At 37.4% G+C, this 15,086-nt stretch overlaps 1 protein-coding gene across 6 annotated transcripts in view; it reads right to left on the bottom strand.

Moving 5' to 3' along the window:
* The window catches only part of PCCA (propionyl-CoA carboxylase subunit alpha), a 431,262-nt gene that overhangs the window by 278,565 nt on the left and 137,611 nt on the right, over window positions 1–15,086 (bottom strand). For all 6 annotated transcript variants that reach the window (XM_060288232.2, XM_060288229.2, XM_070044087.1 and 3 more), the window contains one exon: window positions 10,912–11,043. In XM_060288232.2, coding sequence (XP_060144215.1) covers window positions 10,912–11,043 — 132 coding nt within the window. Of the gene's footprint in view, window positions 1–10,911; window positions 11,044–15,086 lie in introns of those variants that run through there.

Genomic DNA, 15,086 nt, shown 5'->3' with positions numbered 1-15,086 from the left:
CCATCAGCTGGTAAGAATGCCTGAATTTTTAGAAAATAACTTTAAAATATCAAAGTAAAGGTTGGTATTTTTTAAGCTTTTAAGCTAATACTTTAAAAATGTAGAGTAACCATGTCAGCATCCTCCCCCAAAATGGGAGGGCGGGAGATGTTTATAACTGCTTCATTCATGTCTAATAAAAAAAAAAAAAATCTTCCTTAAAAGTCTTCAGTACCTAATAACATCCCCTGAATAAGGAGGTTGGCAGGGGAAGTTGTCAGAAAAATTTAATTTCCTTTCATTAGCCAGTCTGCTCCACAAATAGGTGCTTGTTAAGTTCAAAGCAGTCCTGAAAGCAACATCAGTTTTAAGTCTTTTTTTTTTTTAACTCCAAGCAGTCACATCTGCTAATGAGATTTTCCAAATAACAATTGTTTTCAAGTCAGAGATAAATCTATACTTTCCATTCTACCCCCACAAAAAATCAAGGTTTACTGCTTTATTACACCTTGCTGTTTTCACTGACCTTACATTCTCCAAATTTTAGCTTAAAGGGATAAAAATCCATGAAAAGGGTCATTTAATAATGTTAGTGGTTTCCACACATTGAGTTTGAAGGTTCTTTGTTCAAGCCAGTGACAGTTATTGGAGAATACTTCCCCTTAATAGCCTCTCTGTCAGGAAGTGTTAAACCTGCCAAATGCGGACAATTAGTGCCTCGCGAACAAAATACAGGAAGAGTGCTGGCTCATGGAGACTGGATTATAAGAAGACTAGAAGGAAACTTTTAACATGTCTTTTCTTTCAAACGTGTAATAGTATATTTGCAAAAGATATTCAGAGAGAAAAAACACTGCTATCTAAAAGGTTCATTACCTTGAAAAAACTAACAGGCAATGTTAGTTCATTAGTAATATTGTAATACGTATTTATATATACATATTATGGATGGACTGTGTACAGAGAGATACATGTTTACACAAAGCAAAACTTCTAAAAATTCTTTAGCTGCTACAAATCCAACACTTCGATAAACTGCCACAAAACAATCTTGTGTTTTAACTAATCAGTATGCTTAAGTTTTCTTACTATGAAAAGCAAATTCTACTAAATGACCTTCCAAGTAAAATCAAACTGTCTTTAAAATTAATTTTTCACTTATCATTCATTCATCCCAAAATATTTAATTGAGCATATATTATGTACTAGACATTAAAAATCTCTATTATCAGTTTCAACAATAAACTATTAAGTACACCTAGCTCCAATATGTTCTTTCAGCACATATACAAAACTACTTTTAAAGAGATAAAAAGGTCCTATGTGTTGGGGTTGGCCAAAAAGTTCGTTCGGGTTTTGCCGCGCGATGGTACAGAAAAACCCAAACGAACTTTTTGGCCAGCCCAATAGCTTCAAATTCAACGGCACTGACACATCCCACAGTGTAACTTCCCTGTAGGGCTATAGGTAGAAAAAATTTTTATAGTAAAAAAAAAAAAATTGAACCAACAAGAAAAAGACCAACAATCATCTGACGAGGAAAGGGTTGCGGGACAGTATTAAGCTATATAATTCTAAAACAGCAGCAGTTCAAGAAATGGAGAAAGAGGAAAGAAGCCAACAGAACCAGTAACCATTTCTTCTACTCCTCTATTTCAGCACAGCTTACATTAAGTGAGCTCTATCATCCAACTGAAGAATAAAACAGTAAAAAATTCTGTTTTATAGAGAGTATGATGGGAGAGATAGGTGATGCTGCTATAACCAAATAAGTAGATCACAACAATGTAAAAAGGAGCTAAAAAACTTGGATGCTTTTTCTGCAGGCCCAATTTATCTGTTAATGGTCTATAGCACCCACCTGTGAGACAGCAAAGTCCAGCAGCTAAGAGCATAGATACTGGAGCCCAAAGGCATGGGCTCCAATGCTGGCTCAGTGACAGTGAACGCATTACCTACCAGTATGCCTCTATGGAATTAGGTTTCCTCATCTGTAAGATGGACATAATATCTCATAGGGTAATTAAGAAGATGAAATTAGTAACAGCTGAAACACACTAAAACAGAGTCTGGCAAATAGTAAGCACTCAGTTAAGGTTGGCAATATGTGATAAAATGGGCAGCCCGCACCCCCAACTATCAAGTTTGTTCCTTTCCTGCCTGCCCTTGGTTGTCCTATCCTGTGGTCATCACTCATTCTCTGAACCTGTATGATACAGAACTAATACTGGCACTGCAATACTGCAAAAATGTGCACCTGTACCTCCAGTGCCCTTCACTGGATCAGATGATCCGAGTACTCTTTACAGCTGGTAAGCAGGGTTCTTCTTGAGCAGGGAAGGGAAGTAAAATCTATAACAAAGACGGGCAAATTCAAGTAGTCCTCCCTGATGTTAAACACCCAATTTATTTCTACAGTGACAGTAGTGTCCAATACTGGCTCCACCACCCACAATTCAGGCCACACCTCTCCCTTCTCACTTGCTACATACAGCCTACTTACCAACCCTGAATTCTGTACTCACTGGATGAGAGTCCTGCTACTCATCAGTATGGGAAGCTACTTAGTTTACTTTCCTCAGCTGGTTCTGAACAAATCAGTGACTGTTTCTGAAGAAAACAAAAAAATCATTGCTTCAAGACACAATGGGCATGGGGCTTCCCTGGCGGTCCAGTGGTTAAGACTTTGCCTTCCAGTGCAGGGGGTGCAGGCTCAATCCCTGGTTGGAAGCTAAGATCCCACATGCATGCCTCAGTGGCCAAAAAACCAAAACATAAAACAGAAGCAATACTGTAACAAATTCAATAAAGGCTTTAAAAATGGCCCACATCAAAACAAAAAAAAAGACACTATGGGTAAAAGCTCTATCTGTACACAAAAAGCATCCTCAAACTATTCTGCATTCATATACAAAGTAAAGCAAAACTTTCAACAATCCTGGGTTCAGGAGATAGGTTCCAGCTGATTCTATTTTCCAGATAATTCCAGGTCAAACAGAAGACTCTTTTAATTTATTGATATTTTCAAATCTAAAATTTAGTACACGTTTCTCTTATTGTAAAACAGCATAATAAACATAACTGAACCCTTTTTCAAAAATATAAAGCCTTTGAAGCATCATCAGGAAAGTTATTCTCAGCTTAGCAGGGGAAAAGGATACTGATGTCTAATATTGTACTTTTTAATTACTAGGACACAGCTTTCCGATTTTTTGGTTTTTTAAATGATTCCCTTCACACTAGTTTTTTGTTGTTATTATTTGGCTCTTTCTGCTAAAGCAAAAGTGCAGTGTTTAAAATCTGGCTAATTAGGTGATAAAAACAATTACTACTTTAAACCCACACTGTATAATTTATAAAATTTATAAACCTACACTGCGTAATTTATAGTTTATAAACAGAACACGAGAAACTCAGAGAAGTCTAATAAATTTCCTGGTAAACTGGTAGGTATTAGAACCAAATGCAGCAATTTAATCTTTGTTGATTCCTCCCTCTGCTTCACACCTGACATCTAACATCACAAAATCTTACAGATTCAACTTCCAGTGTCTCCCTATACCATCTACTTTGCTCCATCCTAATACCTTATTTTAGGCCCCCTAACATTTCTTGTCTGGGTTAAAGGAAGAGCATTCTAATTTGTCTACCAACCTCAAGTTTTGCACTGCTCCAATCCATTTTCCACATCACAATCAAAATAAGTTTTCTAATTCCACAATTTTTATCATGTTAAATAACTCTTCTGCATGAAACCATTCAGAAGCTCCCAAAGGCACAAAAATAACCTCCACGTCCAGGTGCATAGCATTCAAAGTCATACATATCTGGATCCTAATTCTCTCTCCAGCCCTGTCTAACTACAACCCCTCACACTTGCATACCTGCAGTTTGCTAAAGTTCTCATGGTCTCCCAGCTCCAAGCTTTCACAAGATATTTTCACTGACCATAATGCTGCATCTCCATCAATTCCCCTCACTTTTTAGCTAACTCACTACTACTCAGACTTCAGGTTATCACTTAAATATCCTTCCATTGGAAGTTCTGCCACGACGCCCTTAAACTAGGTTAGGTGCCCCTCCTACATGGGCCCAACATACTCTGAGCTTCACATTATTAAAATGTATTAAATTGCCTGTCTATCTGTAGGTCTCCCTAAGGGGACTTGAAGCTCTTTGAAATCAGCGTCTGCGGCTTGTTATTTTTCGCTAAACAAGTGGGCTGGGATTCCAACCCTGTCTTCCAACAGCTTCAGATGAACACTTTTCATTCATTCTGCTCTCAAGTTCCTGAGATCAAGTTAATAAGATACTGAAGAAAATGAAAGGCAAATACTCATACCAGATGACTACTTGAATACTTGACTACTTTAAATGACACTTTAAAACAACATTAGTTTCTCTCTAATGAAAAGAGTGACTCAAGAACAAGACAAAAGGAAACCGTTCCAGAAGACTCCTTAAGTACTACACACAATGTTTTAAAAGAATGTGGGAAACCATCTCCATATAACGTCCAAATAACATTCAAAATAATCAAATGGAAAAGGAACAAATGTTTTAAGGAGAAATATAACTGAAACCACATTAATTTACTCAAGTACTTGGAGGAAAAAAAGTAGACTATAGTTGCCAAGAAAAAGAATTGCTTGAAAAATACCACAGATCAATGGGAGAAAAAAAAAAGTATGGATTTTTAAAAGATGGAATTATCTATAATTAGCACATATGAGTCTTCCAATGCAAAAGTATTGCTTAATGCAGTTGCTAAAACGACAAGGTATTCCAAAAATTTACACTTTTATCTGCATCAGCAAACCTCTATCTGCATAGATACCACCAAAAGCAATCTTTTACCTAACAAATCTAAACTACAAAATGTGAAAAGTAGTGAAGTTCCAAATGAATGTGGAATTACTACACAAGGATTCTAAAGTAACCAAATTTAACAGAAAAAAAAATGTACAGTCTCTTATATCAGAAATAATTAAAAGCAAACTAGAAATAAAACTAGTATTAACATTTGTCTGAAAAACAAAGGGGCATTCCTTACAATCATTTTTAAATGCTTATCTGAAAACTATATCCTGCAGGTTCAGTTGTGGTTTAACAAATTAATTCAGACAAGAGGTGTTAGGAACTGTATACCATACTTAAGTTAACACGGTAATGAGAGTCTATCATCATTTGAGAGTGTAACAGGATCTTAAAAAATCACCTAAGGCATACAAGGAGACAACACTGACAAGAGAGTGGATTTATTTTCTTCAACTTTCTACTTTTCCCTATTTTCCAAATTAACCGAGGTTGGAAATTCAAATGCAGATTGTCAAATGCAGCCTCCCTGAAAAGACAACCAAAAAAACCTGTTGATCAAGCAAAACCAAGTTTACTACCTACTACAGTAAAGGATACCATCACCTTGAAGCAATCTTGGAGGTTCCACTGGAATCAGTTCAAGACCTACTAAAAGCCACAGTTCAAGATCCTAGCTTCAAAAACTGCAGTGCTCCTCTGATGCCCACTGAGCCCCCCGCGCTCAGGGGTCTCCCCAACCACAATGGTGAGAAAAATCTCACATTGGGGAGAGCTTCAAAAAATCCTCAACATTTTTTTTTGTTTTTTGTTTTTTTGTTTTTGTTTTTTTTTGGCAGTACGCGGGCCTCTCACTGCTGTGGCCTCTCCGGTTGCAGAGCACAGGCTCCGGATGCGCAGGCTCAGCGGCTATGGCTCATGGGCCTAGCCGCTCCGCGGTATGTGGGATCTTCTCGGACCAGGGCATGAGCCCACGTCCCCTGCATCGGCAGGTGGACTCTCAACCACTGCGCCACCAGGGAAGCCCCCTCAACATTTTTTGTTCTGAGTCCATAAGACAAAGTTCACATGGAAGAAGACAAGCATAGGACCTATAAGTTCATGTTCATGTGTCCAGGAGCCAGTGACTTCAGAAGGTTTCAAGGGTATCCAAATAGGACAAAATTTGCCTTGAAACCCATATCAAAACCTTGAAAACTTTCCCCTGTCTTGACTCATTTTTTTTGTCCATGGGAGTCTGGGCCTGGAAGAGATCTCCCCTCCAAATCCTAAACCACCAAGGCACTGCACACTGTCAGGTCTGCAGTTAGAGATGGCCAACCATTATTTGGTAAGCCACTGCAAGACTTTCGTAAACAGGTTTGTCTCAGGCTGCCTGTGCTGTAAGTCAGACTACTCCTCAAATGTATTAAATCTGTAACTCAAATTCATGTTCTTATCTTTCTAGATGGCATAATTTCACCACGGATAGTTTAGAATTATAACAGACTCTTTCATAAGCTTTTGGTATGAATGATTCATCTGAGAGGCGCACCTTAGGGAAAAACAGGGAAGCAAACTCTCAAACACCTAGTGTTCTGCATTACTAGGTGCAGAATAAACTAATGGCCTTACAGATAAAATTAGATGCTCCCGCTCCAGAAATTAATATCAGTCTTTTGATAAAGACATCTGCAGATTTTACAACCAGAAGTAACAATGAGTAAACAGTTGTTCTGTATTAGCCAAGAAAATGAGGGAAAAAAATATAACAGGCTATGTTCCAAAAGCGAATCAAGTACCCATTTCAGTCATCAACTCAAAAGGAGAAATTTCACTAATTATTACTTATTGATACTGGTGGTACACTATCAAACTTAAATCCCTCAATCATTACAGAAGCTCTCTCTTAGCGTCAACGAATTACTCAGATAATGGTTATCTCTAATATTCCTCACATTTCCCATGTCCCAGCCCCCAACTGTCACCTTTGAACCTTTATTCAAGGAACATTCCTTCCTCCTATGAGACACTATACACACTGACTTCATAAGAAAGAATCTACAACGCAAATAGAATTTCCAGATCAAATGCTCTCCTAATGACCTTGTCCTTGAACTCCTGAGGACTCTGCTACTAATCATCAAGACAGAATTAATCTGGACTCTGACTCATCACTACCCTTGTGACTAAATCAAGCCCAAACTGACGATCTCAAGAAGGCCAGATTTCTTGCTCAGGAAAAAAAAAAAAAATACAATTATACCGGCAGAAGTATTAGGGCTGAATAGACCAAGGTTCATAAAACCACTACCCAAACTCTCTAAAACGAGAATGTAAAGAAGGACTAAAACCCAATAGTTGACAGCCTAATAAAGAAAAAACTTGCCATACTCTGCTCAGGGCCTTTCAAGGCTGCAATCAAGGTGCGGGCCAGACTGCATTTGCATTTGGAGGCTCAACTGGGGACAAATACTCTGCTCAGGGCCTTTCAAGGCTGCAATCAAGGTGTGGGCCAGACTGCATTTGCATTTGGAGGCTCAACTGGGGACAAATCCAAGTTCATTCAGGTGACTGGCAGAATTTATTTCCTTGAGGCTGTATGACTGAGGGCCCCACCGTTTTGCTGGCTCTTGAATAGAGATCATCTTTACTTAGATCCTCAGAAGCTGTCTGCAGTTCACTGCCATGTGGGTTTCCTCAATATGGCTGTTCCCTTCATCAAGCCAGCACCTAGAATCTGCTCTCTAGTCTCCTAAAATGGAGTCTTTTATAATAAAACATAATCACAGGAGTGACACTCAATTACTCTGCCCTATTAACGTAAGTGAACGCAGTGATATTCCATCACCTTTGCCATATAATGTAACTTAATTAAGGGAGTGACGTGCCATCACCCTTTGCCATAGTCTCTTAGTTAGAGAAGCGAATCACAGGGTGTACCCAAACTGAAGAGGAGTGGATTACACAAAGGCTTGGATGCCTGGAAGTTCCTCAAAAAGTTAAGCATAGACTTATCATATGACCCAGCAATTCTACTCCTGAGTATATACCCAAAAGAACTTAAAAGAGGTATTCAAACAACAGGTATCCTACCCTCCAACATCCCCTCTCCCCGTTCCCTGTCTTATGTTTCTTATTTTATTATTTATTATTTGTCTCCTTTTTCTATAGCAAAAGCTCAATGAGGGCAGGAATATTTTTTTTGTTTTGGTCTCCTTTGATCCCTACTATATCCATAGCACTTCAAACAATGTTAGACAAACAGTGTGCACTTGTTAAATATTTACTGAATAGATGAGTAAACAAATAATTTTAAATGTGGTAAATGAAGTACAGGGTATTAAGGGAAAATTCAGTAGAGGGCCTAATCTAATACATACAGTCAAGGAATGCCTCTGTGAGAAATGTATGTTTAAGCCAAGACCTAAACTATGTGTAGAAGACAGGAGTGAAGACCGAAGTAGAATCAACACATATGTGTCAGAATTATGAACAGAAGTTTCAAAAATCTAAAAGATGTCATACATGGTTGGTACATCCAGTGCCAAGGGTAAGCTGGCATAGTATCAGTTTGAAGAGAGAAACAAAGGCCAGCTATTCAAAGGATTTAAATGAGTAGTCATTCAAGAGTTTTTAAACACAGGCATGTGATCAAATCTGGATTTCTGAAACATCACTCAAGCTTTAGTGTTGAAATTTAACTGGACGGGACCAAGACCAAGACTGGCTACAAGGGGACTTCCCTGGTGGTCCAGAGGCTAGGACTCTGCGCTCCCAGTGCAAGGGGCCCAGGTTCGATCCCTGGTCAGGGAACTAGATCCCACATGCCGCAACTAAGAGTTCGCATGTCGCACTAAAGATCCCCCATGCCCTGACTAGGACTCGGCGCAGCCAAATAAATAAATATTTAAAAAATAAAAATAAAAAAGACTGGCTACAGGGAGAGCAATTAGAAGGCTGATGAAGTAATCCAGACTATATGATGTTAGTTGGAACTTGGAATTAGTGTGAGGAAAAAAATAAAAGTAATAGATCAGAAAGATATTTAAGTGAATTCTCTGTAGCGGTATTTATTAGGAACTCCAAGTTTCTAGCTTGTGAAATGGTGTAAATGCCAGCATCTTCTCAGGCAGGAAAGGAAAAAATGAGAAGTTTACAGCAGGAGTCAGCAAACTTTTTCTGAATAGGCCAGGTAGTAAATATTCTAGACTTTGTGGGTCTCTGACACAATTACTCAACTCAGCCATTATCATGGAAAAGCAGCCATGGACAACATATAAAGGAAAGAGCATGGCTGTGTTCCAATAAAATTTTATTTACAAAAACAGGAGTGCCTGGAGCCACACAGAATGCCAATCCCTGGCTAGAGAGAAAACGATGAGATCAGCTTCAACTTGTTACTTTTATGGTGCCTCAAAGGCATCAGGCAGACCTGTTTAAGAAGCAACTGGATATGCAGTTCTAAGGCAATATCTAGAACAGATATACAGGTGTGAGATGTGAAGCCATAAAAATAAGTTATATTGCTTAGAATGAGTTTGTCCAGTAAGAGAAAACCCATAATAAAACCAACATTTAAGGGACAAAGGTAGGAAGAATAATCAGCATGAAAACTAAGAAGAAGCATTTAAACAAGCCAAAAATACAAAAACAAAACTGGAATGGAGTAATGCGCCAGAAGCGAGTATTTCGAGAAGGAAAGAGTAACCAAGAGACTGAAATGCTTTGAAGAGACTGAGAAGACCAGGATTAAAAATTACACACTGAGAGGGAAGAGATATGGGAACATATGTATATGTATAACTGATTCACTTTGTTATAAAGCAGAAACTAACACACCACTGTAAAGCAATTATATTCCAATGAAGATGTTAAAAAAAAATTACACACTGGATTTCATGAGAGGGAGAGGTTGCTGGTAGCCTTTTCAAGAGAAATTTCGGTGGGAATGAGGAAAGAAGGCAGATGTAGACTAAAGATGAGGGGGAAAGTGTGGAAATGAAAGCAAGTGAGGACAATTCTTCCAGCTGTGGAGTGACAAGAGGCTACTGTGCTCTCTGAAGAGGAGGAACACATATTTCTTTCCACTAAACTGGAAGCACCATGGTGTGAGGGACCACGGGTTTCTTTTATCATCAGGTGCTTCCCACTTAGCTAAGGGATGAGTACGTTTTTGACTGAGCATTTTTAATAGCAATAATAATGGAAAGGTGTTAAAAGACAAGAAGAATTTTAAGACACAGAAAAGAGGAAAGACAATGACTGAAGACTGTAGCCCATGAAGTCTATAAAGGGTACATCTGGAGCATAAGAGGAAGAATTGGCTTTACAGAGGATAGGGAACATCTATTCTTTGTAAGATGAGAGAAGGGGAAAAAATGGATGAATACATATTGAGTAAATATAGGTAAATATGGGCAAGAAGCTGAGGATATTTACTAACCAGGGGCCATGCTTGCTAACTGTCCTGTAATTCATGAAATAATCCAGCACAATGAAGAACTGCCCAGCCCAGAAGGTACAATAAGAAACACCGAGATGAAGAGTTCCTGCAGGCTAATTCAAGTCTACAAAGGGACTCTTTTCTCATGAGAAAAAAAATGAATCATTTTTCCTCGGCAGTGGGGAGGAGCACAGAGAGGAAGGGGAGACACATACTCCAACGTCTGCATGTCTTCCTTAGAAGACTTCAGCTGCAAAAGCGGCTTGCTGGTTGAGGAGTTGTGCTTGGGATCTACGGTGACACACAGCTATACCAAACAAGTTTACAATTCACATTTTATGCATATGGACAGAAGCTCACCGTAAAGATACGAGAGAACATCATAATGTTTCAAACATTAAATATATACCACCAACAAATGAAATCCACACATCTAACAGCACATTTTTATATCACCAAGTTTTCTCCTATGAAAGTAAAAGTCAACACTGATCATTAAATACAATGCTTCGGGGCTTCTTGCTCTTTTTAATTTACGCTATTCAAAATAATCCAAGTGTAAACAACATTGATTTGTTTAATCTATACATGAATACTTTAAAAAGCAAAACTTGCATTTTATCTTGCACTTTTGACAAAATGTTTGACTTCAGGACATGTACTATAAAGATTAGAGTAAAACAGTTTCTCACCTTGACCACTCCATCAAAGCCAGGGATTGTGTTAACCTTTGCGTTCTTAGCTAATAATTTGCTTTCAATCTTGTCACCCATGGCTTGAATAGCATGTGTATCAGGTCCAATGAAAATGACATCTTCTGCTGCCTGTGAAGAAATGCCAGTATAAATTTATAACAAAAACATTTCAGTGCTTGATATGGAGTCACAATTTTATAAAAAGAAAAACCCGTATGTATATTTATTAGTTACTCACAGACCAAGAACAACTTAAAAGCAAGCATTTGAGCCAATATATTACAATATATAATACTGTGTTGCATATAGTATATGTGCACAAAGGTATATGAAAGTCAGGTCAAAGAAAAATAACTAAAAGTAATGAAGAACTCCTACTTGATATCAACAGTATTCTTTGAAAAAGCAACTTGAATGGTGTTGTAGTTATATCTAGTATTCTGCCACCCAAACTAAACAGTAAGTTCACCTTTAAAATGCCTTATAAATCTTTGTATTCTCAATACCCTGCAGCACAGTGCCTAGTTTAACAGGCCAACTTTGTGCCAGGCTTTGAGCTAAGTGTAGGGGATAACATGGATGAAAACACAGAATATCAACTAATTCAAGGGAACATGAAACAGATCACCAGTACCTCAGAGAAACAGACAAAATAAAGTATGCAATGTTTACATCCTTGTGACTATAAGAAATGAGTAAAGAATACAGTAGGAATTTACCAGGCAGAGTTATGATTTCAATCAAAACTACTCTATATAAATCACGATTAGTTCCCCAGCAATGGGTCCACCTCTCTGTGTATATGATATTAAAGTAAACAAAATGCTAATGAATACTAATTAGGGACAGAAAAAAATACCGATGGAGTTAGTGCCAATGTAGGGCATGGTCCAGAGAAGTGAAAAGGGGGTTTGCTGAGGTAAAGAATGAAGTCATTAGGTAAAGAACGGAAGTTAACTATGAAAAAGGAAAAATCAGATTGTATGCAGGGCATCATCATAGTAAGTTACCTAACTGCTGATTCTCCCATGACCTTTGGTCAGGGTCAGTATAACGAATAAATCATATAATTTACATCTCATATTCTATCTACTGGCACTGCTGCCTGAAAAGACTCTCGGCTTTAGAAAGGAGCTTCATTCTCCTTATGAGAATATCATCCAGAGTACCTACTGCAGTGTGGTGTTTGGACTGCTCTCAGCCATTGTGAGCAAAGAGGATTAAACCCACCCAGAACAGGAGGAGGAAGTAGAGCAGGGACACAACAAAAGGAATATATGAAGAGATAAATATCTGGGAGATGATATGACAGTTTCAACTTTACACGTGCTGAGGTGAGATGCCTGTGGGATAGTCAAGTGCCCATGTTCAGGAGACAGAGAGGTCCAGAGGTTAGAAGATAGGTCCAGGCTGAGATACGGATTTTTAAAGGCATCAAATAAAGGATGGAATTAAAAATTGTAGATGAAATCATTCAGATAAAATGTACAGAAAAGCCAATGCCTTTAAACTCAGGATGTATACTTTCCCTCCTGCCCAAAAGCAAGACAGAAGGGGAATTTTTAGATTTTGAGTTTAAAGCCTCTTTTCTTTGTGTGACAAGGGGGTAATAACCACCATGCAATTTGACTGAAGGACTGAATAAATAATAATATAAAACACCAAGCTGAGTGCCACAACTGTTAGTTCTTGTCCCCTACCCAGAAGTCCTGATAAAAAGAGAACACTAGAATAATAAGACAGCTAGGTCCATAGGACCCCAAAATACATTACAGGAGCCAAAATACCAACACTTACCTGCGTTACAATAACAGAATGCTAGATAAGAAACCTCTTCATCCATAACAGATGCTCATTAAGTACCTCTCCATCAAATGTTTGTATGTAGTTTTAACAGAACCTCATTTTCTTTAAAAAAAAAAAAAAAAAAAATTTTTTTTTTGGCCATACGCGGGCCTCTCACTGTTGTGGCCTCTCCCATTGCGGAGCACAGGCTCCGGACGCACAGGCTCAGCGGCCATGGCTCACGGGCCCAGCCACTCCGTTGCATGTGGGATCCTCCCGGACCGGGGCACGAACCCGTGTCCCCTGCACCGGCAGGCAGACCCCCAACCACCGCGCCACCAGGGAAGCCCCCCCAAAAAAATTTATGTGAAACCCCCAAAATGTAAAGCACATAAAAAAATGGAACTGCTCTGTAAGAGGGGAAAGTGGTAGTAAGACTACACCTCCACATACTCTGTGTCTCTAGCTGGATAAACTAGTCATTTTGGACCAGAGCAATGATCATACCCACTTCTCTTTATCCCAAACCTACAACCCAATAAACACTAAGAGGAAACAATCATGTTTCAACTACCAATTGTCTTTCCATATTCTCATTTTACTTGCTAAGATGGAGGAATTTTTATCATAAATGCTGTTTTAAATACCACTATGCCAGGCAGATGTAATCAAGGAATCAGAATACCTACACAAAGAGTTGAAGAAATACATAAATGAGAACATCCAAAATACATTATGATTACACAGTAAAACTTCTGATTAACAAGAGCCCAACGACCAGGAACCACTGATTAACCAGACTTTTTTCATGCATTCTAATTTGAGGAAAATTACTCACCCCAAAATGTGAAATTACCAAGAAAGAAAGCTCACATCAAGTATTTAGTGACTATTCTTTCTCCCATCCAACACAAAGAAAAATAGCCAGTAGTACACTGAGTAACTACTCAAACAGATGTTTCAATAAACTAACTTCCTTTCTATCTTTATCTTTTTATGTTTTGGTAGTACTCCCTGGGTTAGCCTTTAAATGTAATTAAGGCAAATTAAGGAAGCAGTATCATAGCTCTGACTCCCGTAATTCTTTGACCAAAAAAGCAAGGATAAGACAGTATGGTAATTGCAAAGTGATGAAGCATGTTTCAAAAGTCCTGAGTTTTTGTCCAGAGTGATTTGTGTGACTTAGAACTTAAGGCCAAAATTTATGCACTAATAACCTTTCAATACTCTACTATTATTAACCCTGTTAATAATAGTATTATAATAGTATTATATATACTACTATAATAGTAATAATACTATTATTATATTAGTATAATAGTAATATACTAGTATAATAGTAATAATACTATTAATATATAATAGTATATATATATAATAGTAATATATTAGTAATATAATATAATATACTAGTAATATAATAGTAATATACTAGTAATTATATATAAAGTAATATAATAAAAATAAATAAATAAAATAAAAATAAAATACAATAAAATATAAAGTAATATAATAGTAATATACTAGTATAATAGTAATAATACTATTAATTAAAAAATTATTATCTTTTGCTACCCATTTTCCCTAATCACCAGTAAGTCTCTTCGGCATGCCATAGCAAAAAAATTTACTTCTCAAACTATGCTTTTCAAGGAACTTGTAAATTTACCATGAATGATAAATATAATACCTAAATACAAGTAAATGTATAATGGTCATGAAAAAAGTAGGAATTTTTTCATCATCACTGGGAACACTTTCGTAGTGATACCTAAGAGAGAAATTACAAAAAGCTGAAATCACTGCTCTAAGACTGAAGAAAAAAAAAATACTGTTTTCATTTTCTAAATTCTGTGATTTTATGGTTCTGGTCATATTTTGATAAAAGAATGGGGAAAAGAGTTGGGTTTGAGCAATGTGCTAGGGAAACAGAGATTTAATTTACAACAGGCTTTATGTTGCAAATGCAGAAATAATCATCTGTAAAAATTAAAATGTATGATACATAATTCATTCTTAGAAATACCATGACAGTTAGTAAACTGCTAAGCTATGAATCCAGTTTTTTTTTTTTTAACGTATATATTTTAGGTTCATAAGGAATTACTACTTGGATAACTGTAAAACCAAGGTCAGACAGACATGAGCCACAGCCATGGAAAAACTGCTGAACTGCCTGAAGGACCTAGACTCTGGACTTTAATTTTTTTCCATGATAAAAGAAAAAAGAATTTCTAGTAGAAAAGGCCAGTTTCAGGACTGGTGCAGAGAAGTTAGCACATGAGATAAAAAACTGAGTCAGTGAGAAAGCTTTCAAAAATTAATATAGTTATCTCAAAAGCACATATTAGTACTACCCACTGAATGTGTTGATAACAATATGAGTA

The sequence above is a fragment of the Globicephala melas genome, chromosome 18, assembly GCF_963455315.2.
Source record: "Globicephala melas chromosome 18, mGloMel1.2, whole genome shotgun sequence".
NCBI lineage: Eukaryota > Metazoa > Chordata > Mammalia > Artiodactyla > Delphinidae > Globicephala > Globicephala melas.
Note: the sequence above shows the minus strand (reverse complement) of the source record. Positions and strands in the feature narration are given on the sequence as shown.